Raw genomic sequence first — 25961 nt, 5'->3', positions numbered from 1 at the left:
TTTTTCCTGTCTACGACCTCTCTAATATAGACTTGGTACTTGAAGTCAGTGCAATTTTAGGAGGAAGTCTGTCTGACACTATTGGATGCTGAGAATATGACTTTTACTTCTTTGCTGTTTTTCCTTAAATTGGAAGACTCAACAGTAGCTAAAAGTAAAATTCCAGTGATAATAACTGTGTAGGTGAATCTTGAGTAGTTCTTGCTGTCACTGTTACAAGCAACTTTGTCTCTGTGGGAAGATACTTTTTTTTGTGGCAGTGATACATACAAGGAGGGGTATAAGATTCCATCATCAGTTCTCACTTGTTTGTCTTTGACATAGCAGTCCAGACCTTTGGAAATCTTGAAAGTTTATGTTAGTGATCCAGGATTGGAGAGAAGCCATGCCATGGTTTTCAGGGATAGGCCTGGGAAGCAGTGGAGTACTGATCCAAGCCACAGGTTATAGAGCAGAATGAGAAACAGTTAATATCTGGAGCCCTCAGAAAACAAGAAAGGAGATGCTAGATGACCAGTGTTTCAGGTATAATAGCTGTTGTAATTATGGAAAGCACTACCACTAACTTTTTTGAGGAGAGTGTGTTGGGAGTGGTGGCATGCTGGGGAGCAGAACGATTTCCATTGATAGTGGAGAGAAATATGTAAGGTTAGTTAAGGTCAGTCTTCTTGAGGCAGCATGGGGAGATGGTGTGCCTGTTTTCCACATTCTAAATAACTAATAATAGCTAATAAGGAATTTTTAGAACTCATTCAATTTTAAGTTTATTAATAAATGTTTAAAAAATTGAATTATGAATGATGATTATAGTGTACATCAGTATATTAATATATATAGCAACATAATGAAACTTTGAACATTTGTTTTTGTTCTAAACTATCAGTTTTTTGTGATATAGTCACTTTTTATTGACTCAGATATAAATTGTAAAAAAGTGGTTTTCTCAGTTAATTAAAGCTCTACATTTTCTAGAAGATCTTTTCCCAGTTCCATTTATTTTGGATTTCCTATAAAGAATTCTTCAGTTCTGTCAAACAAATGGGCATATGAAATTTTACCACATTTTAGTCTGTAAATTCACTTTTGGGCTGAGAATGAAATCAATAATAATACTAATAATACTAACTCACAATAGTAACTGCTGTGTGTAGAGTTGGCTGTGTAGTTCCTTATTTGGAGAACAGTTGATAAATATGTGGTTTTATGTTGCAACAAATTCTTACTCATTAATGTGACATATTAATGACTAATTTTCACACTAATTTTTAAAAATTTGTAAGTTCTCTTTCAACTTCTTTGAATCACTAAAAATTAGTTGCTAAAATTGTGGTATTTTATATTAAAAAATAAGAATACACATTTTTTCCCAGTTTAAAACTACCATATTATATCATTTCCTTTTTTCCTCTTGGTTCATTATCTTTGTTTATTTATAAAATGTTGTCCTTACTCTTAGGATTCTTTTAAAAATGTGACCTTAAAAGAAGTATCTAATTAAACCAAATGTCGTTTATAATATTATTAAACTTTTGATTTGGTACTATCAAGACTTAATTTCCTTTCAAGTGGTATATCTTTACTTTGAAACTACATTAAAGAGCTTTTTGAATTTGTGAACTTTATGGAGACCAGTTCTATATCAAATGGAACTTTTACTTCTTTAGCTATCATTCATTCTAGTAACTTTTGACTATTGATAAGATTTCAACTAATTGGATTATGTGAAATGTGATATGGTGTAGTGTTGTTGTCGTTTTTTTTTTTTTCTTTAGTTAGGCAATTCCTGCTCAGTTCCCGCAGTTATGTACTAATTTGTTCTAGATCTAGAATTTAATGTTTTTTTTTTTTTTCTAGCATATATCCTATTACTGTTACCTGTTGTTTTCATTTCCAGTTGAATCACCTGATTATATACTTGGATATATTGTGTTACGGTTTTAGTTTTAAATGTTTTATTTACTTTTGTAAAATATTTTTACAGTTTGTCTTTCTTGTTTCTAATAATGGTAAGATAGCCTGTTCGTCACTTTTAGGATCTTTGACTTTTATGTAAGTGTAGCATAAATTATAGAAACATCTTGAGCTCTAGTTCTATAGCCTATTATAGGCTGTATAGTCCTATTTTGAAAGAAAGTCATTTTATCAACATTGAATTTTCTTTATATTATTGGAAAATGAATAAATATCCTTGATTAGACTGTTCTTTTTTAAGCTCTGTTAAGATGAAAAAAAATTTAAATAGTTTGCACTTTTCTACTAAGCTGATTTTTAGAATATACCTAATGTCACAAACTGTTATAAAGCATAATATCTATCAATAAAATTCTTGCCTGATTTTATTTTCCCATTCTCTTTGACATGGCTTTCTTTTCCAATTAACTACCTTATGGAGGATGATAGCACAACTTTTCCTTAAAAGATAGTTAACTAAATTTTGTAAGTTTTATAAGTAACTTAGAAACTAAACATTTTTATAGTTTGTTTTCTGAGGCTGAATGTGCTTTGAAAACTGTGAATAGAATCTTATTCCTTCACTCTGCAGAAGAGTTAGGATTCTAGGCAACAGATTTCAAACTTGTTATAAGTTCACTAATGTGTGGGTTCGAAGATACCTTCTGTTTACCTGTGACCTCTCCTATGCCTTTTTTCTCCTGAGAAAAATTCCCCATAATTTTTTACAGTGTTATCTATAGCTTTATCTACATATAAGTTATGGGCAGTTAATTTAAAACTGAAGAATTTTACAGTTTTGCCTCTCTCTTTTTTGGTTAAAGTAGTACAAAATGTCAAAAATTAGAAGGAAGGTCACAGTGGAAAATACCAAGACCATATCTGATAGCACATCCCGAAGACCCAGTGTATTTGAGAGGCTTGGACCCAGCACTGGCAGTACAGCAGAGGTGAGTTGTCACTAGAACAGTCACAGGGGTTATCTTGTAATCCTGTTCTTGAATACTGATTTGTATCGTAAAAGTGAACAGGTTATTGTATTGTAGGAATGTTCAGTAAATTTTTAAAACTGAGTTTCATAAAGGAGGAGTGAAAAGAATTGTTATGTTTTTCTTTTCCTGATGTTTTTATTGTTTGGGGAATAATGTATCTCAGGGTAGCTGGAATTTTGGTAGCATTTGTTTTAATTTTGTCCCACTGGCATCTTTTTTCTAGAAATAAATATGAAATTTACATAGTAATATCTGTCTCTTAGACACAGTGCCGTAACTGGTTGAAGACTGGCAACTGCCTCTATGGAAACACTTGTAGATTCGTACATGGCCCTTCACCCCGTGGTAAAGGTTATAGCAGCAATTATAGAAGGTAAATTAAGAACTTTGAATTGTTCATATACTATTAGAAGATTATTTTGTAATTTATCTAGTATAAAAATCTGAAATACAAGCATATATTTGATCAGATTTTCTCTTTTGGTGGTGGTCTTATCAATAGTCAAAGATCAGTAAGATCTTTTTAGTTGTTAATTTCAAGATTAATAAAATGTATGCTTTAAAACTATTTGCTCAATATTTACTGTTTTTGCCAATAGATTTTTTAAATAATATATGTATGACTTACTTCCCCCCTACTCCTAGTTACATACTAAAATGGTTTAAGATTGCAGAACATCATAGATTGTTTTTACTGAGGAAAGACGGTTTTTAACCCTTAAAATTTAACAAGGATATAGTTTTAGCTTTTTAAGATGTTTTAAATTCAAATCTAAATGACATACGACATTCTGCTGCAAGCTCTGTATATTAAAATGCATTTGCCAAATCCCTTATCATAATGTACTAATGTAAATGAAAATATAAACTTGCTTACACATGGATAAAGGTACTACTTCCTATTTAAGACATCTTTTTGCCTTTAATAAAGGCAAAGCTAAATGAAAATCTCCTAATAAAGACTTTTTATTTTTCTTTCAGTTCAGTTCATGATGATTGTGTTATGGTATTTAAGTATGTAATATATGTAAAGGTTGTCACAAAAAACAGTTTAAAGTTGATTGGTAAACAAATAGTTAACCAGTTCCTATAATTGGATGTGCTGATGGCTTTGGTTATACCAATAGTATAAAAACTGAACAGTAGCATTTGTAGATTTTTTTTTAAATGGGTGAGTGTGTGTGTGTGTATAAATTTTGAAACTTAATGGAATTTAAAACTCAAACCCTTAACTGACTTCTTGTTCAATTAAACGTACATTTTAGTTTACTTGTGATGCTGTGAATACTCAGTTTTATTGTATTTAGATTGTCATCCTTGCCTTCTGTTAATGTGGGAAAACCAATTCTTACTGACATATGTTTAATTATCTGTACAAATATAACCTAGATAGTGTTTCAACAATTTTAATATTTTGTTCATATTATTACCACACTTTTAATACATGCCTAATTCATCTCTGAAGTTTGTTGTTAACTGACACAGAATTTTTATGCAAGAGGTAATTTTGAGGAAAATGGTCAGAGAATTTGTCTAAGATGGGAAAACATAGTGTCATTGCCAGACTTAGAATAAAGGATTTTTTATGTTATTTTGTGCATGTTTTTCCATTCGATAACCCCCTTTGGATTTGTCTTTTTTTCCTTTTTTTTATAGGGAAGAAAATACGGTTCATAATGTGATTCAGAGATGGAAAGAAAAGCAGTGTAATTCAGAAATGATTAGTCACAAGATTATTTATTAAGCATTCATTGTATGAAGAGCTCTGTTAGGCGCTGCTTAGGATAGAAACAAGTTCTTAATAAGTTGTTTTATTACATAAAGGAAACCAGGGCACATAAGATTAACTTGTATATCATAATTATAATTTAAAGTATTTAAGTACTGGTTTTTAATAAGAAGATACACTTTCAAGATCAGATTTAACTGTTTAAACATTTATATATTCCTATAAAATGTACATACAAATGTTAATGAGATCCTTTAAAGTGAGTTAACTGAAATTATATCTTCATTATGTGACTTGTATTGATTGATACAAGAATTGATTTGATTGATAACTATTACTTGAAATAGATCTAAATGTTTATGTGATTGTTTCTATCTTTAAAAAATACTCACACAGTGTTTTTTGGTCGCCAGTGGGGGACCTACCATTTTTTAACTTCTATTGCCCTTTTTAAAAAAGCTCCTCTAGGAATATTCTTTAAAGGCAGTGTGTTTTCCATATCTGCTTTGTTTTCTCACTTAACAATAGTGTAAAAATAATTGGGAGCCATTTGTCACATTTTCAGTATGAATTATGAAGGCTTACCAGGGTTGAACATAACTATGTATGATTTTCCTTGATTAAAAAGAAATCCACTGCCTAAACCTTGTTTTGAATCCTTTAACTATTTTCTATTCTGAAATAATTTCAAATTTAAAAAGTTATAAGAATAACATAAAACTCCTATATGTCCTGTGATTATTAAGATGGATAATTTTCAGTTGTTGATGTTGCATCCAGCCACATATATGTATGCATGATAATACTGTTGCCCCTTATTAATTTTGCAACATCGTGGTTTAAAACTTTATCTTCCTACTTTTTACTTTCAAATATAAGTAGTACATTTATGTGATTTTTAGAAAAACAAATGAAGCTGTTAATTACAAATTCCTTTTTCTTGGTTCACATATAGTTTCTTATTCATATCACCAGTACCTGCCACCCCATGGAATTTTATTGTATACATTTCTGATTGTTATGGGGAGAACACTTGTAAGTGATGCTCATATTTTTATATATTAATATTTAAGCTGAAGCAAATTAATTGTTTTTCTGAACATTAGGAGCCATGGACAGAAAAATTTTATTGAGATTCATCAGGTATTTCTGTAAATACATTCTTATAAATGTTATATAAATATAGATTTTTGTTGTTTTGTTTTGTTTTTTGTTTTGTTTTTGTTTTTTGGTTCAAAGGTCACCAGAAAGACCTACAGGGGATCTTAGAGAAAGAATGAAGAACAAGCGCCAAGATGTGGACACTGAGTCCCAGAAACGAAATACAGAGGAGTCATCCTCACCTGTTAGGGTAGGAATGAATTTCCCAAAACAAAGTTAAATTTCAGTAATGACTTACTATATATGTTCCATAATATTATGTTGTGTGCTAAATATATGGTAGATGTGAATAATACCACATTATAATGTTTATATGGATAGTGTAATTTAGGGGGGAAAAAAGTCCTCTGGGAAAACTCCTAATTCTCTGAATCAGTTCTTGGTGGTAATTAAGATGGAGGGAATTGGTTAGTGGAGCTTAAGTTCAACTTCATAGGATTTCTGGATCTTGATGGGCATCATAACTATCTAAAAGTATTCTTAAATCTTCAGAATTCAGCCAGCCATCATATCCTGCTTGTTTCCAAGAAAGGTTAAAGTGGATTATAGTAGGACACTTAGAAATTAAAACAATGAAAGCAAGGCATGGTGTTGACAAAAACTGAACCAGAGAATTTAGGTGAAGGAAGGCACATGTGACCACAAAGTTTAATGGTGGGTTTCCTGACAGTGACGCCAAAAGAGAAATCTTAATTTATGATATAGCTTATTGAATAAAAGAAAACGTCAGTGTTTCATATGTGGAAATCTGATCCTGAGCTTTTTTTTTTTTTCAAGAAACTGACCACCATCCCTAGAAGACCACTATGTCACTATAGATTTGTCTGTTCTGAATATTTCATATAAGTGGAGTCATGTAGTATGTGATTTTGTTTTTGATTTGTCTTTCACATGCCATAGTGTTTTCAAGGTTTATGAAAAATTATAGGATATATCAATATTCTGTTCCTTGTTTTTGCTAAATAATATTCCATTAATACATCACATTTTATTTATCGATTCATTAATTAATGAACATTTGGGCTGTTCCAGATTTAACTCTTATGAATCATGCTGCTGTGAACATCCTGAATAGTTTTTTGAGTGACATGTTTTCATTTCTTTGGGGTTTATATCTAGGAGTAGAATTGGCTGAGTGATATACTAATTCTGTGTTTAATTTTTTGAGAAACTGCTAGATTGTTTTCCAAAGCAACTGCACTATATTACATTCCTGCCAGCAATAAGATTTCCAATTCTCTCTTCGTCAGTGTTTGCTATTACAAACTCTTTGATTAGAATCATCTTAATGAGTGTGAAGTGGTAATCGCATTGTAGTTTTTGCATTTCCCTGATGGCTAATGATACTGAACATCAGTAATATTGAACAATAAGATGTGCTTATTGGCCATCTGTGTATCTTCTCTAGAGACATGTCTTTTTCAAATCTTTGCCCCTTTTTAAATTTGGGTTGTCTTTTTATTGTTGATTTGTAAGAACTTTCTATATATTTTAGATACAGATTCCTTATTTATGATTTGCAAAATTTTTCTTCTGTCCTGTGGGATTATCTTTTTATGTTCTTGATGATGTCCTTTACAGCACAGATATTTTTAGTTTGATGAAATAGTTTATCTGTTTTTGTTGTTTGTGCTTTAGGTGTCTTATCTAAGAAACCATTGCCTAATTCAGGGTCACAAAGATTCATGCCCCCCCCCCTTTTTTTTTTTTTCAAAGAATCTTGGAGCTTTAGCTTTAGCTTTGATCCATTTTGAGTTAGCTTACATTTATGGTCCAGCCTTATACTTTTTCATATGGATATCTCAGTTGTCTCATATTATAACCGTTTCATTAAAATTATTGAATTGTTTAAAGAGAAACTTTCTGATCATTTAAGCTGTATAGAAGCTTTCCTATGATTGTTGCTGATCCTCAATAAAACAGCTGCATTACCATTTTACATTATAGCTTGTAGAGATTTATCTTCAGGAACCTAAAGTAATGTACTTTTCAGTATGTAGCTTTCTAATGTCTGATGATAGATACATAATACTGCTTTAGAAATCTTAGATAGTAGTTCTCAGCTAGAGGTGTGTATGTATCAGAATTCTTTTGGAGGAGAGATAGTGTTTTGTGAAATACATGTTGATACTCTACCCCTGATCTACTGAATTAGAATTCCTGGGTAGGGGCTGGGCACAGGTATTGCATTTTGAAGTAACTGATTGCTCAGAATATGGAATGAACTCCATGAGTTGCTGGTAATGTTTAACAACCATTCAGGGAAAAAAGCTTTGCTTTATGGGATTTGCCAATTTCTTTAGCGTAAATACTACTATCATGGTCAGTTTCAAGCTGGCTTAGTGATATCACTGAATACAGATTTGGAAAGAGATACTCATTTTCACACCATTATATAGTATTTTTCACACATACACATAAATATGTATATGCACTCACATATAGTGTAATTAACTGCAAGACTAAAATGTACTAAAATATTTAGGAAGTGAATTTTGAATAACAGTTACCTTTGTTTTTTATTATTTGTGTAATTGTTAGCTTATATGATTTGATTTTTAATCATAGCTATGTTTAACACCGGCTTGCACAGTTCCTAAAGATTTAACAGTTGGTTCTTGTGAGTCAGTGTGAACTGACTCTAGCACACCACTAAATGGACTAGTTTAAAAGGCAAACATCTGGAATTCATATTCTGAAGACATTATTTTAGGAATTGTTTTTTAACTCTGTTGTCAGTTTCCTTACCTGTAAGTGGAGGCAGTAGCTCTATCAGTGTGTTGCTATGAAAAAAATATATGTCAAACAAGTAACATGAGTTGCTGGCTAATCCACGATGACTCTTTAATAACTGGTATGTGGGATCCCTGGGTGGTGCAGCAGTTTGGCGCCTGCCTTTGGCCCAGGGCGCGGTCCTGGAGACCCGGGATCGAATCCCACATCGGGCTCCTGGTGCACGGAGTCTGCTTCTCCCTCTGCCTGTCTTTGCCTCTCTCTCTCTCTGTAACTATCATAAATAAAAAAATAAATAAATAAATAACTGGTATGTACAGGGATTAGAACAGCTCTTGGCCTTTCCTCTCTAATATAAATTAGTGTTAGGCTCTTAATAGATAAACATCAGCGTTGGAGATTTAGGTTGTTAACAGATATCTAAATCTAAGTATATTGCTGATCATAAAGGTTTATATGTTTAGCATATTCAGCTTAGTAGACAGCAGAGTTGGCCTTTCGTTAAGAAATAAAAGCTTGGAGATCTCCGGGTGGCTCAGTGGTTTAGGGCCTGCCTTCGGCCCAGGGCGTGATCCTGGGGACCTGGGATCAAGTCCCACATCAGGCTTCCTGCATGGAGCCTGCTTCTCTCTCTGCCTTCCCTGCATGGAGCCTGCTTCTCTCTCTGCCTGTGTCTCTGCCCCTCTGTGTGTGTGTGTGTGTGTGTGTGTGTCTCTTATGAATCAATAAATAAAATCTTAAAAAAAAAAAAAAAGAAAAGAAAAAGCTTGATTCTTACTTTCCCTAGGTGAGAAAGCCCTCAGAGATGCTGAGTGTCATGCCTGCCTAAGTGTTATAGTGACAAGAGTGATCAGGTTTTAGGAAATTCCTGATCCAAAACTAGACAAAACTGTTAATAAGCTAGGATACCAGGGTGTTAATTATTTTGAGTGATCTGTCTGACAGGATAACAAATACTGATCATTTCTATGGTACATTCCTACTGCAACACATGTGTCTGTTGATCTTTACGTGATGAACTTCTATGGGAAAGTCAGATTTAGTTTAGGTAGGGGCAACTATAGGTTAGATAACATAAGATAGCTAAGACAGGTTAAGATACAAACATCAACTCTAGTGCATCTGAGTTGTGAGGTTGATAACACGTGATCTTGTGGGCATACAAATTCATAAGTAGATAAATTGTAATTCTGTAGAGTATGGTAGTATGACAGAGAGATACACAGAACACAGTGGAAGGAATAACTGGGGAACAGAGAACATTTCACAGAGGGAAATGACATTTGCATTGAGTGTTGGAAGGATAGGTGGGATGAAAGATGGGATGGTGAAAGTTTAGAAAGAGGAGAAAACCACAGGATTTTTACATCCATGTTCTTGAGAAATATTTCTAATTACAAGAAATATTGGTTTTTATACTAGGTACTTAGGTATTAGCTGACTTCTTAGTCAGGAAATAGTCTCTTTGCTTCTATTTTCTGAAAAAGTGGGGAATTGCTGTAATTTCTTTCTTAAATGTTTGATAGAATTCACAGAATCGATAGATGTGAATCCATCTGGAACTGGTGCTTTCTGTTTTGAAAGGTTATTTACCGATTCAGTTTCTTTAGCTTTTTTTTTTTTTAATTTTTATTTATTTATGTATGATAGTCACAGAGAGAGAGAGAGGCAGAGACACAGGCAGAGGGAGAAGCAGGCTCCATGCACCGGGAGCCCGATGTGGGATTCGATCCCAGGTCTCCAGGATCGCGCCCTGGGCCAAAGGCAGGCGCTAAACCGCTGCGCCACCCAGGGATCCCTGATTCAGTTTCTTTAGTAAGTACAGGCTTATTCAGATTGTCTATGAGTTTTGGCAGATTGTCTTTTTTGTAGAATTAGACAATTTCCTCTAGGTTATCAAATTTGTCATAGGATTGTTCATAGTATTGATTTATTATCCTTTTAATCTCTGGGATTTGTAGCAATGTCTCCTTTTTTGTTTCTGATACTACTAACTTATGTCTTTTCTTTTTTTTCTTAGCCTGACTAGAAGCTTATCAATTTTATTGATCTTTTTAAAGACTGGCTTTAAGTTTAATGATTTTTTTTCTTCTATTGATTTCCTGTTTTCAGTTGATTGATTTCATTGATTTCCACTCTAATTTTTATTACTTCTTTTCTTCTGCTTACTTTAGATTTAATTTGCTCTTTTTCTAGTTTTTCTGAAGTAGAATCTTAGATTATGGATATATTTTTTTAATTTTTTAAAAAAATTTATATATTCATGAGAGACAGAGGCAGAGACATAGGCAGAGGGAGAAGCAAGCTCCCTGCAGGGACCCTGATGCAGGACTTGACCCCAGGACCCCGGGATCACACACTGAGCTGAAGGTAGACATTCAACCACTAAGCTACCCAGGCGTCCCTAGATTATGGATTTTAGATCTTCTTTAGAAGTGCTGTACTTTATTCTCTAAACACTATTTTCACGGCATTCTATAAATTTTAGTAAGTTGTATTTCATTTTCATTTTTTAAAAGATTTTATTTATTTAGAGAGTGTATGTGTGAGTAGGGGGAGGGGCAGAGCGGGAGAGAGAATAAAACAGACTCTGCTGAGTGTAGAGCCCCACATGGGGCTTGATCCCAAGGCCCTGATTACAATGCAAGCCAAAATCAGGAGTCAGACACTTCAACCAACTGCCCTACCCAAATGCCTCTCACTTTTAGTTTGAAATATTTTTAAATTGCTCTTGAAATTTTTTTCTTTGACCCATGTGTTAATTAGAAGTGTGTTGTTTAATCTCCACATATTTAGGTATTTTCCAGCTATCTTATTGTATTGATTTCTAATTTAATTACATCGTAGTCTGAAAGCAGACATTGTATGATTTCCATTCATTTAGAAGTGTGTTTTATGGTTGAGAATATGGTCTGTTTTAGTAAATTTCCCATGTGAGCGTGAGAAAAATGTGTATTCTGCTGTTGTGGAATGAAGTAGTCTATAGATGTCAGTTGTATCCAGTAGATCGATGGTGCTTTTGAGTTCAACTATGTTCTTACTATTTTTCTGCCTGATAGATATGTCCATTTTTGACAGAGAGGTGTTAAAATCTCCTAACTATAATTGTGGATCATTTCTTCTTACAGTTTTATATTGGTTTTTACCTTCCGTGTTTTGACACTATGCTGTTAGGCATATATATATTAAGGATTGTTATGTCTTCTTAGAGAATTGACCCCTTTATCATTATGTTAAGCCCCTTTATGTCCCTGGTAATAACTTCACTTGCTTTGAAGTCTGCTCTGTCTGAAATTAATGTAGCTATTCCTCCTCTCTTTTAATGTTAACATAGTATATCTCTCTCCATCTCTTTCCTTTAACTCTATATTATCTTCATATTTAAAGTTGTTTCTTGTAGACGGCATGTACTTAGGTCTTATTTTTAGGAAATTTTTTGAAATTAAGAGTTCACTAATGATGTTAGTGTTTTGTGAAACGAAGTATATTTTTAGAGCAGTAGGGTTGGAATTTTTTTTTTAAGAATTTATTTATTTTAGAGATAAAGAGAGGGAGCAGCAGAGAGGAACAGTGGGAGAGGCACAAACGACTCCATGAAGAGCACAGAACCCCCACTCAGGGCTTGATCCCATGACCCCTGAGATCATGACTTGAGCCGAAATTAAGAATTGGACAATTACCCAACTGAGCCATCCAGACACCCCTGGAATCATTATTCTTTAAAAATAAGACATGAAAAAAAAATCCTTTGTATAAAACATTGAATGTTTAAAACTTGATATTCTTTAATATAATAATCATATTCTTTAATATAATAATTAGTACTATGATAATAGCTTTAGGCTAGTAATGGACGTATTTACATAGTTATTTTAAAGTAAATATTAGTACAAGGGGAGAACTTTGTTGGTATATAATTGAGTTAATCTTTGATTAAATGTTCTGTGATAATTTTTGTTAGTCTCAGAGTAAATTTCTCTAAGTAATTTTGGAAAGATGTAAGGAAATATATAAGATTATATGGGATAAATAGAAATGGTAGTTGAAGTGGATTTTTTTTCCCTTCCCATCTTTGTCTCATGTAATACGTAATAATACTGTTCCCTGTCATTAACAAAGAACAAACTTGTGTTAGGGATAAACAGACTTCATTTTAGGAACAAAATGTCATTTATAGTAGTATGGCCTAGAGTGGCTTCTTCTGACCAATGGTTGTGGATAAATCCAAGGGAAAATAGTTGGCTATACTTTAAACAGTAGGCAAAGTTTGATGTGATTGCTAAAGAATTGTTAGTCTCGTTAAGAATTGTTAGTCTTAACTTTCCCTTTCAGCATAATTGTGGACTATAAACTTTTAGGGTCTCCCACTACAGTAATACTGGGTCCTGGAAAAGTGACAACAAACACATTTTAAATGCATTGCTACTTTCTCAAAAATGCAAAACAGCAGCAAAAACAAAGAAATACGAACGGGGAATCGAAACCAAGGATTAAGTAGCAAATGTGAAAGCTAGTGGTGACCTTGAGACTTTACTCGTATTAGAGCTGTAAATAGAGACAAAGCCTTTGGTCCATCTGTGGAGAGAGAATTGTTGAATTAGAAGATGGACCTGAAGAACTTAACCAGAATACAGCACATAAAGACAGAGTTATAGAAAATGTTGAAGAGATTCAAAAATGTGGGGGAAATACTTAGAAAGTTTAATGTACCTTTAGTTGGAACTCCATGAAAAAATAGAATGTAGGAGAGTCAATACTGAAAGAAGTAGTGCTGTGAATTTTCTGTAATTGACAAGACAGAGCTACAGATACAAAAAGCACAATACATATCAAATAGAATGTTATTATGCAATTGCAAAATACCAGAGTTAGAGAAAATATTAAAATACCCCAAGGAAAAAGGCAAATCATCCTACAAAGGAGCAACAGAATGACATCAATAACAATGGAAGCCAAAAGACAGCGGGATAGTATTTCCAAAGTGCTAAATCTGTCAACCCATAGTTGTATACCCAATAAAACTATTTTTCAAGAATGAGGATATAATACAGACATTTTCAAATAAAATTGAGAGTGTTGAGTACTAGGAGACCTTCACTAAATAAAGAGTGTCTAAAAAGATATGCATCAGGAAGATAGCAGGATGACCTTAGAAGGAGGGTCTGAAATGTGAATAGTAAAGGTGAATAGGGAAAATGTTTACTAGGTTAGCCAGTCTGTTTTGTTATGGCCTTTGAAGTTGTCAACAGTGTGGCCTTGTACTTTGAAGAGGTGAAGTGTATTAAGAGTGTAGAGTAAATGGCTTTGAACTCCACAAAATCCACTCTATCACTTTTTCATTTTGTAGCTGCATTGTGTTTTCGGGGAATTGACCCCAGTTCACTGTTGGGGCCTGTTTAGTCTAATGCAGTCAAAATAACCCCAGTCTCCTTGCTGATTCAGGAACCAGGCCTAAGTCATTTCACCTGTGGATTACCTTAGTATTAGTTATTGATTGAGATGTGGTCATGTGACTGAAGTTGGCCTACTCAAACTGAAGGAAAGAATTCTTACTTCATGATTGAGGGAGAGGCACACTGGGAGAATGTAGATTGCTTCTTATTATGGTAAAAGAAATATGCCTTAATGTGAAGTCAACAGTAAGAATAGCAGAGCTGTGAGAAGGGAGAACCACCAGAAAGTTTGATCTCTAATGATTTCAGCATGTTACTAAATCACCCAGCCCTGAAGTTTGCCTTATTTTATGTGAGATTGTAGTTTAAATTTACAGTTTACAAACTTATAGTATCTTACTTAAGCTCCACCCAAAACTTATTCTCCAAAACAAGTTAGACTCGTTAATAAATCATAATTTCAGTTCTATACCAGAAGTAGAAGCCATGTGCTGTATACTGCTCTGATAAGAACAGATTAATTTTAGTTATTACATTTTATTGAAGTACATTGTCAAATTAATATGTTCAGGGAAGATGACTGAGTGAGGAAGAGTGTGAGAATCCTGAAATGTTAATATATGATCAATGTGAACTATTTCTTTGGCCTCATATAAGAAAATATTGAAGAGCTTTGGTAACAGTGTTTAAATATTTTAAAGGGCTGTCTCATGAAAGTAGTAGTATTTTTACACGATCTATACTTCAGAACTGATTCCAATCAGAAGGAATCCTGGAGAGGTATAAGAGAATTGTGATCAGTATAAAATTAGATCAGTTTTAATAATTAGAGCTGTCTGAAAATGGGGACAAGGGGATGCAACAGTGAAGAACTATCAGTGGAGATATAGGGAGTAAATTTTTTTTCTTAAGTTCTTCTAATAGGACTTTCATAAATATGTAATATTTAAAAATTTTTTTCTACATAGGGCAGGAAGTTATTGGATTATATTATTTACAAAGACCTGTAATATTTTATTATTCTAGTTACTAATCCAGTTATTGTAATATTGGTCTTCAACTCTTACCTTCAATATTTCTTTTTAAACCAAATTCTTGGTAATGCCTCCTTTCTAAGAATTCATAATGAATACTATCTATCCATACATATAATGTTAAAGGAATAAATGTGAATATAATATAAAATGAAAATAATTTAAAGTAGAAGTCCACAATCATTTATTGTATTCCTAAAATGTAAGAAATATTTAAAACCAAACATTTTTCCTAAGTTCAGCATAAACTTATTTGACAGCAAAACCTGATTTTAATTGACATGAAGCTAATTATAGTCTTTATGGCTCTGAAACCCTTTTTAACTAAATTAGTATTTGGATATTACATGATACCTGAAGTAGAAAACAATATATTTTTCAGTAATTTGGGGATAACTTCCTATAAAGAATTTTTGATACAACTTGTACTAATGTATATTTATAGTGAGTTTAATCCACAGAACACTCAAAACTTGCCTGGGGGACACCTGGGTGGCTCCGTTAGTTAAGTGAGACTCTTTTTTTTATTTTTATTTATTTATTTTTTTTTATTGGAGTTGAATTTGCCAACATATAGCATAACACCCAGTGCTCATCCCATCAGGTGCCCCCCTCAGTGCCCATCACCCAGTCACCCCCACCCCCCGCCCACCTCCCTTTCCACCACCCCTTGTTTGTTTCCCAGAGTTAGGAGTCTCTCATGTTCTGTCTTCCTTTCTGATATTTCCCACTCATTTTTTTCTCCTTCCCCCTTTATTCCCTTTCACTATTTTTTATATCCCCCAAATGAATGAGACCATATAATGTTTGTCCTTCTCTGATTAACTTATTTCACTCAGCATAATACCCTCCAGTTCCATCCACGTCGAAGCAAATGGTGGGTATTTGTAGTTGATGTCAGCTCAGGTCTTGATCTCTGGATTGTGAGTTCAAGCCCCACATTGGGCTCCACACTGGATATGGAGCCTAAAAAAAAAGTTACATGGGATGTAGATTGATAATCTATATCTATAGATTGATAATCTTTAGAATATATTTTATGAATAAAAATAGATTGTTCCTTTTTTTCCTTTTGTCTTATATATAAATAAGATCCTCCCTCCCTCCCCTCCCTCTTTTCTCCCTTCTTCCCTTTCTCTTTTTTTCTTTTGACCTTACCATTTTTCCATGGCTATCCAGTGCTTATTAAATATTTGCATTGTATATTTTAAACTCTTAGTTACTCCTTACTTCTACCAGATTGCTGTACTTTAGTAGATAGTTTTCTCATTGTGGTGCTATCCTGGAGTTTGTCACTTCTACTTAGTAAGTGATTATCTGCAACACAGCTTCTTTAATGAAACAAAGACAAAGCCAGAAATATTCTGTATTTCAGTAACCATCCCATAATTTTTAAAAATATAGTAATCTGTATGTTTGTATATGCTTTTTAGAAAGAATCTTCAAGAGGGAGACATAGGGAAAAGGAAGACATAAAAATCACTAAGGAGAGAACGCCAGAAAGTGAAGAAGAAAATGTAGAATGGGAAACTAATAGAGATGGTGAGTTTCAAAAATCTTTGTTTATATAGTCAGTTTATTGATTATTTGCATTGTAGATTTTAGGGGGATTCAAAACATTTCTCAACTGTGATCTCCTGGTTGTTTCAGAATCATCTTATTGCCTTGTTTCTACCTTACTGAGTTAGGATACAGAAAATGGCATATGGTAGTGGAACAAAAGCAGAGAATGCTGTTCACACTGCATTTTTCAACTTGCCCATCCTTTCCCCCCCTAGAACTTTATTGGGCACCATCATAGTCCTTTGAAATTATATTACTTTTCTAAATTTTTTTAGTTCCTCAATACCAAGGTGAAAAAAATTAAATCTAAATTTTGTTTGTCTTACATAAAATATTAAAGTGAGTTTTTTAAATCTTAAGGATCTGGGAAAGTTATTTCCAAGAAATTGTAGACTTTTTTCTTTCAGAAGAAATCCATTTCAGATAACTGAGACCAGGGATTTGTTGATGAAAAATAACAAAATCATCTTTGCATCATCTTAACAAATTAGTTTTTTTTTTTTTTCCACACCATGAATATTCTCTCTTCTTCACTTCTATGACCTTCTGAAAGTGAGCACTACAGCCTCACACTACCAAATACAGAGAAAGAAAACTCATATTTGTTGCTTTGAGTGTGCTGGGCATTTTTATGTAATTTATATAATATTCCTTATTAATTCAATAGCTTTGTATTTCTGCTAACAGATGACAGAATTAAAGAATGTAAAAATTTAAGCAACTTCCACAGCAGTAAACTAAAAACTTAGACCAGACGTTAAAAAACCATAACTTACGGGCCAGCCGGCCACCTGGTTTTGCAAGTAAAGTTTTGTTGGAACACAGCCATCCTCATTTGGTTACATATTTCCTGTGGCTGCTTTTTAGCTATAGTGGATGAATAGACATCTGTGAGAACCAAGAGCCTGTAAGCCTAAAATGCTTTCTGTTACATTTTAAGAGCAATCTCTGAAGACATATTCTAATAGGTGAAAAATGTGCTGAATGCCTCTCCGGTAACTTGAACATCAGTATTTTTACGAAAATCCATTCCATCTTTGGACATTGTTGTCTGCTTAAAACTTACTCCCAAGAGCACATAGGAAACTTTCCTATGATTAGTTTATAGGGATTTCATAAGCCAATTTTATACCTTCTACAAAACAGCAGTAGAAGCAGCTATGATTTCCCATTATAGTTGCCTAAGTAGTTAATATACTGAAACAAAATATTACAAACTTTGACTATTCAAGGTTGGATAGTGAACTTTATGAAGTATGAAGGGATTAACTCAGCATTTTTTTCCATCTTAATTATTTTTGGATAAAAAACACTCTGAAATGTACTGAATACTTATCTTTAAAAACAAAAATTTTTATATTCCCATTTAAAAGGTTTGTAAAAGCCTAAGACAGTTCTCTGGTTGTTTTCATAATAGCTATTTTAAACCCTCTCCTTAAATCTCCCAGTGGACCTTTCATAGTTCCTGTCAGCTGTTTACTATAGAGACGATACACTCACCATCTACTAACTTTCTAAGTGTGGTATCAAGAAGTTGATAAATTAGTCTTCTTTTCCCACCTGACCTTTACTCTTTCTCTTTTGTTCTGGGTAAGAAGCCTCCCTTCTGCTGTGTAAGATTGTATTCCCCTTTATTCTGGATTCACTTTCTTCCCAGCTCTGCAGTCTTGCTCATTTGACATACATTCTTTTTTATATCTCTAACATCCATCTGGATACACTTTCTCTTCTCTACATCTGACTCTAGCCATCACCCTGCTTGTCCCCACTTTACAATTAAATTCTTGAAGGAATTCTGTACCTTACTGTCTTTAGATTTTCACCTCAATACTTACTCAGTTTTCTGACCCATGTCTTCACTAGAACTGCTCTTCAGGGTCACTAATAACCTCCTCTTTGGTAAATAAATGGAGACTTGCTTGTCTCTCTTCTGTAATCTCTCTGCAACATTTGAGAGATTGTTGCTTTTCTGCAACAATCTCTCAAATGTCTGGAAGCACTTTCCCCTTCAGTTTCATCTATCTACCCCTCTTCAGGTTTTCTGTCTTCCTTTGAAACCCTTCAGTCTTGTACAGGGGTTCCTTGTATTTTATCTCTCTCTTAAATGTTGATTCCCAAGGCTTTGCTCTAGACTGTCATCTTTAAAAAAAACTAAAGTGATTTTACTACAAGAGGCTTTTCTGTACAAAGTTCTTTAAAAGGTGAGTAGATGCCTTCTATAGTAGATTTACATAGGAAATATACACATGGGTACTTATTACAGCTTCTCTTAATTGCAACTTAAAGATTTTGATTGTTTATATATTAAAAATATGTTTGAAGGAGGGGCACCTGGGTAGCTTAGTGGTTGAGTGACTGCCTTTGGCTCAGGTCATGATCTCAGGGTTCTAGGGTCGAGTCCTGCATCAGGCTTCCCGGCAGAGAACCTGCTTCTCTTTCTATGTCTCTGTTTCTCTGTGTTTCCCATGAATTAATAAATAAAATATTTAACAAAAAATATGTTTGAAGGAATACTGATGCGTGAATTTAGCCATTTTAATCCCAGGATAATGAGACTGTTAACTAGTTTAATAGACTTTCCTTCTACATTTTCAGTCTAAAGTAAATAGCAGGGATCCCTGGGTGGCGCAGCAGTTTAGCGCCTGCCTTTGGCCCAGGGCGCGATCCTGGAGACCCGGGATCGAATCCCACGTCGGGCTCCCGGTGCATGGAGCCTGCTTCTCCCTCTGCCTATGTCTCTGCCTCTCTCTCTCTCTCTCTCTCTCTCTCTCTCTCTCTCTCTGTGACTATCATAAATAAATAAATAAAAATTAAAAAAAAAAAAGTTTAAAAAAAAATAAAGTAAATAGCAATTTTAGCTAGATTCAGAAGAAATTGCTCTATATCAATATTTCTCAAACTTTTGGGTCTAAGGACACTTTTCACTTTTTTAAAGGATCTCAAACAACTTTAAGAAAAAAAAGATTTGAGAGAGGGAGGAGAGAGAGAAATAGAGCACGCGCACGCAAGAAGCAGGGAGGGGGAGAGGGAGAGAGAGTGTTAAGCAGACACCACACTGATGCAGGGCTCAGTCTCAGCCACCCTGAGATCAGGACCTGAGCCAAAACCAAGAGTCAGACACAACCAGCTGTGCCACCCAGGCATCCCCCTCCAAACATCTCTTAACTTGGTGGATTATCTGTTTCAATTCTTACTGTATTAGAAATTGAATCTGAGAAATTTTTAAAATACTTATTTATGAATTTATTTAATAAGGACAGTAATAAACCTAGCATATACTTTTATGGAAAATAGATATGTTTTGCAAATTAAAAATAAAATTATGGGGAGGGGCAGTGTTTTACATGTTTTTATAAATCTTTTTAACATCTGGCTTAATAGAAGACTTGTAGATTTTCATATCTGCTTCTGCGTTCAGTCTGTTAATGATATTACATATCATGTGACTTCTGGAAAACTCCACTACATACTCAAGAAGGAATAATAAACCAAATACTATAGTATTATAGAAATATTTTTGATCTTCTAAAACTCCCAGAATTGTTTTGGAGTTCCCCAGGAGTCCTCAGACCATTCTTTTTGAGAACCACTTGTTTCTATAAGTGGCTTCTGCTTTCAGTTGTTTTCCCTTTACCCTAGCCACCTTTTCCCAATTTTAATTTTTCCTTCCAGATGAAATCATGCTTTTAGGGCATCAGTAGCATCTATCTATTAAAGACTCCAGTATCTGAAGCTCTCAATTGAGGCATCCATTAAGGGATATCACTGAGTTTCTTATCTTGAGAGCAGTGCTTTTCTACTAGGTCCCTCAAAGCTAGGGAATCATTATTTGATACTTAGTCCCCTCAACCTAGATATTTATAGAGTCCCAACATTTCTACCTACTGAATATCTTTTAGAATCATCTATTTTTCTGAATGACTAGTAATATTTTAGTTACTAAGATACTTATTACCATCAAATATATTTTACCAGAATAACTTAACCTCATGCCTTGAGGTTAATCTTATCACCTAATTCATTCTCTACTTGAAAGTCAAAATAATCTTAAAAGAATTTTTTTTTTTACTATAGTATTCATTCAGAGGAGTGCATGATTCATGTGTGCAACTCATTGAGTTTTCACAAACAGAACAGACTTGTATAACCAGCACCGGAATCAATAAATAGGCAGTGATATCCATAACCTGCCTTGTGCTCCCTTTCATCACTACTTCTCAACTCCTGCCTCCCAAAGATAACTATTGCCCTGATTTCTACCACCATTGATTAATTTTATCTGTTTTTGAGCTCTATATAAATGGAATCTACCACAGTACTGTTTTTATGTTTAGCTTCTTTTACTTGAAATATCTTTTTGAGATTAAACCATATTTATTGCACATAGTTCTTTAATTATTATTGCTATATAGTATTATATGAATATACTGTAATTTATCCAATTTTGAGCTGAATAAAGTGCTAGTACTATTCTTAATCATATCTTTTGCTAAACATGTACCCATTTCTCTTTAGTTTATGCCTGGATGTAGGATTGCTAGGCCATGGAATTTGCATATGTTCATCTTTAGTAGGTGATGTCAAATTAAACACGGTTATTGTTTTTCATATGGTCTTTGTCTTTTTCATCTTAGCCATTCTGGAGGTGTGTGCTAGTATCTTATTGTGGTTGTTTTGTTTTGTTTTTTAAAGATTTTGTTTAGTTACTCATGAAAGGCACAAAGAGGCAGGGACATAGGCAGAAGGAGAAGCAGGCTCCTCACAAGTAGCCCAATGTGGGATTCAATCCCCAGAACCCAGGATCATGCCCTGAGCTGAAGGCAGACGCTCAACCGCTGAGCCACCCAGGCAACCCTCTTATTGTGGTTTTAGTGTGTATTTCCCTAATGGCTAATAAAAGAGAACTTTTTCACATTTATTGACCACTGTACAATCTGTTTTATAAACTATGTGTCCCAGACTTGCCTATTCTGTTGTATTAACTATTTTTAATTGTTAAGAATTCCTTATATTTTTTGGATATAAGATCTCTATCAGATACATGTATTCCAAATGTCTTCTTCCACTCCATGAGTTGCAAAATGCTCTTATGAGAGAATAAATGGCTTGACTTCATTCTTTTTAAAATTCAGATTTCCCAGGTTGCCTGGGTGGCTTAGTCAGTTGAGCCTCCAACTCTTGGTTTTGGCACAGGTCGGGATCTTAGGATTGTGCACTGAGCAGGAGTCCCCTTGAGGTTCTCTCTCTCCTCTCCCTGCTGGTGCATGCACGTGTGCTTGCTCTCTGTCTCTCAAATCAATAAATAAAATCTTTTTTAAAAAATTGGATTCCCATTTCCTTCAGGATCAAGTACAAATTCTTATTGTACGGAACTTTTCATTATCTTGTTGCTTTCTATATTTCCAATCCTTCACCCTCAAGTTTGTGTTTTTTATTTGGTTATTTAAATTTCCTTTTATTTATTTATCATAGGAACTAGTGTAGTACTGTGTGTCTAGTAAATCTTTAAAAAAATTTTTCAGACTTTTAATCAAATGTATATGTTAAAGACAAAAAGAAATATTTATAATCTTTTATTCATATGTATATACTTTTTATATATCTATGATTATTGCATAAAATAGATTACTGAAAGCAAAATTATTATATTAAAGGGTATGAGTCTTCTCAAGGTTTTTACTCATGTTGCCAAATTACTTTCCAAGATAGATATATGTCTAGTTTACATTGTTACCTTCAGAAAATGAACATACCTTTTATCTGTACCTTTGCTAATACTTAGTATTGTAATTAGGAAAAAATGACCCTTTAATACATGAAAAAGTCATATTTGTCTACCATTTGCATTTTTTTCTTTCTGTGAATTGCCTATTTGTTTCCTTGCTCATTCTCCATTGAATCAGTAAGAACTCTCTATACATAAAGAATGTCAGCCTTACATATTGTGTGTATTTTTCTATTTTATGTTCCTAAAAATCACTTCCTTAGGGTACTTGGGTGTCTCAGTCAGTTGAGCATCTGCCTTCAGCTCAGGTCATGGTCTTGGGGTCCAGGGATTGATCCCCAGTTGGGCTTCCTGCTCAGTGGGGAGTCTGCTTCTCCCTCTCTCTCTACCTCCCTCCTCTGCTTGTATGCTCACTCTCTCTCTCAAATAAATAAAATGTTTAAAAATTCAGTATGTCCAGTCATTTTATCTAGTAGAAATTTTATGTCCTTAAATATTTAGTAATTGCTTTCTGACTGAAAAATGTGATTTAGTCTATTTTCTGTATTTACTGAAAAATTATCTTCCAATAGCAGATGAGTAATCAATTTAGTTACACAGTTAAAGGCTGTGTAGCTACCCTCTCAGTTCCCAGACATAAAAATGGATGGATAGTTGGCATTTTAACATATTTGGTCTATGCATGACAATGATGTTCATTTTTTGTGTGCTTCAAGCAATCAAGTAGGACTATCTATTTTCATTGCCTTTTAGTTCTTCATTTTATTTCTTTACCCCAGGTTAAGGGATGGTGATCTTCAGTGCTAAAAGTATAGTTTGAGAGGGCACTTCAGTTCATAAGCAGTCAAGTCCAGCATTGTCATAGGATAGAACAATGATAGGAGACGAGTCACTGAAATTCCTTCCTCTAGATTTCATGGAATTATTTCAGAGGGTGAGAGGTGGGGTGGCAGTGTCAATAGCCACTGAAAACTCCTACATATTGTGATGAAATAGCTCTGCACACCATTCTTTCTTTTTTTGTTCCCTACTTAACCAGCTATCATATTTTTTTTCATTGGAAAAGGTGAATGGAAATAAAGACCTGGTATCAGATCTTTTGAGGAGATGGACAGTTTTAATCTGAGGAACTAGTACTCCTCCCTTATAATGGAAATGTTACAGATCCTTCAGACATTAGCTTCTATACACATTAATATTAAAATTACCAAACTTCAGTTTAGAAGCAAATCATTTGTGTCACTAATAAAGGAATATGGAAGCAATGTAGGACACCTAATGTAACCTTCATTTAATACTAATGAATCCATTAAAAAAAAAAGTCAAGGAGATAATGAAATCAGTCATACTTAGCATGAAATATTGAAGGCTTTGGTATCTTTAATATTTATAATTTACATGTGAGCTTTTAATTGTATCTTTTAAAATCCCATCTCCCAACCAAAATCCCAACCCCCAGGCAACTCAAAACCACTTTCAGAAAACTCAGAAATTTTAAAACTGTTGGGTTTTCATAGAGAATCAAACGATACTGATTTTAATCCTTCATAGAAACAGTATATATTTCTTTTATCTTTGAGAAGTATGTTATTCTTTTTTTAAATTTTTTTTATTTGACAGAGAAAGCACGTGTGCACATAAGCAAAGGAGCTGAGGCAGGAGTGGGAGAAGCAGGCTGCCCACTGAGTAGGGAGCCCGATGTGGGGCTTGATCCCAGGATCCTGGGATCCATGACCTGAGCTGAAGTCAGTTGCTTAACCTACTGAGCCACCTAATCCCTAGAAGTGTGTTATTCTAATGAAAGAATCTACCATTTTAATTTGTATAAAAAATTAGTGGAAAAAATTTCTCTAATTTTTGGTATAGAAAATTGATAGTTTCTGACAAGTAATGGAATTTTTATTTTAAAGATTCTGACAATGGAGATATTAATTATGATTATGTTCATGAGTTGTCATTGGAAATGAAACGTCAGAAGATACAGAGGGAATTAATGAAGCTAGAACAAGAAAACATGGACAAGAGAGAAGAAATTATTATTAAAAAGGAGGTATGCTATTTATTGAAATATATGTGATCAGAGAACTCATTAGCTGCTTGATCTATCTTAAATTGTATTAGGATATTGATACACTGATCAAATTATTGTATATCAACTATTTCATATATGTTAGTCATTTAATGTTCACATTATTTGGTAAATATTTTTGCTTTTGAACAGGTGATTAAACAGGTTGTCTTGTGTAGAATCACTAGCTAATATTGAACAGGATTTGAATCTATGTACGTCTATTTTTTTAAGCCTAAGATATTTCTCAAATACTTGTTTTAGAGATACAATTTATTTGAGTATAATATGTGATTTTTCTGAGGAGATTTTGAAGTTTTATAATTTTAGTTTACTTTATTGATATTATGTTATGGCAGTTATTTATCATATTGGTTATAAGCACATGTTTAGGAATCAGATTAATACATGGTGACTGTAATAGCCCATAATATTTCATCTGAAGCTTGGTATGCTTTAGAAATACCTGCTTTGTTGTTGATTATAACAGCCATAATTGGAGGAGTTTCCAAACTGACTTACTGAATACTTTTAAAAGGTTTCACCAGAAGTGATTAGATCAAAATTATCTCCGTCACCTTCTCTGAGAAAATCAAGCAAATCTCCAAAGCGAAAATCAAGCCCTAAGTCGTCATCTTCAGCAAGCAAGAAAGACAGGAAGACAACTGCAGTATCCTCGCCCTTATTGGACCAGCAGAGGTCAGTAGGATGGTAAATAATGTCAGAATGAAATCCCTTTTTCTGAAACAATGCTTAAAAGAATTAGTAGATTACAGAAGGGTACTTACAATACATTCAGTATTTAATGTAAGATTTTTCTTCCAAAAAACTATAAAGTGTTTCAATTCTAAATTAAGAAAGTTATACAGAACAGTAAAACAAAATGTCTGTGTCCCACCTACATATGCTTCAGAGCTTTTTATTTTTTAAGAATAAAACATAATACATATATATATCCTGTCTTTCCCTCTCAAATTTTTTGTTTTTGACTTTTGTACAAGTGTGTTTATAGTTTCATATGTATTATTTTTATTTATTTAATCTTAATACTTCCATAATAAAGCTTTGCTTCTGCAGCTTTCTCACTATTTTTTATATTTATATTGATGTATTTAGCCTTTTTTCACTTGAGTACTTATATATTTACTTTCCTATTGAACATTTCAGTTTACAGATATTCACTGTTACAAGTTACACGTAGTGAATGTTTTTTCTCCTTGTGCATGTAGTCATGAGATTAGATTCTTCATAGCATATACATAGCAGAATGATGATATTGTTTAGAATTATTCCAGTAGCCAGTTGAGGAAATAAAAATAGAAATGATGTAATATGATTACATTGAGGGACTAAGAGAGAAAGACTTCCATTTATTGTTATTCTGTACTATTTAAATTTTGTTTCATTTTATTTTTTTATATTTTATTTATTTATTCATGAGAGACAGAGAAAGAGAGGCAGAGACACAGGCAGAGGGAGAAGCAGGCTCCATGCAGAGAGCCTGATCCGGGACTCGATCCCGGGACTCTAGGATCACGCTCTGGGCTGAAGGCAGGCAGTAAACTGCTGAACCACCCAGGGATCCCTAAATTTTGTTTTAATTAAAGCACATA

General features: G+C 33.6%; 1 protein-coding gene across 6 annotated transcripts in view; it reads left to right on the top strand.

The window, feature by feature from the left end:
• The window catches only part of ZC3H13 (zinc finger CCCH-type containing 13), a 94224-nt gene that overhangs the window by 3662 nt on the left and 64601 nt on the right, over positions 1-25961 (top strand). For 5 of the 6 annotated variants that reach the window (XM_072783063.1, XM_072783062.1, XM_072783061.1 and 2 more), the window contains exons 2-7: positions 2775-2900; positions 3206-3315; positions 5911-6022; positions 16426-16534; positions 24191-24330; positions 24887-25047. In XM_072783063.1, coding sequence (XP_072639164.1) covers positions 2784-2900; positions 3206-3315; positions 5911-6022; positions 16426-16534; positions 24191-24330; positions 24887-25047 — 749 coding nt within the window. In that variant the 5' untranslated portion in view covers positions 2775-2783. The remainder of the gene's footprint in view (positions 1-2774; positions 2901-3205; positions 3316-5910; positions 6023-16425; positions 16535-24190; positions 24331-24886; positions 25048-25961) is intronic. The other variant, XM_072783059.1, reaches the window with a different exon arrangement.

The sequence above is a fragment of the Canis lupus genome, chromosome 17, assembly GCF_048164855.1.
Source record: "Canis lupus baileyi chromosome 17, mCanLup2.hap1, whole genome shotgun sequence".
Lineage (NCBI taxonomy): Eukaryota > Metazoa > Chordata > Mammalia > Carnivora > Canidae > Canis > Canis lupus.
Note: the sequence above shows the minus strand (reverse complement) of the source record. Positions and strands in the feature narration are given on the sequence as shown.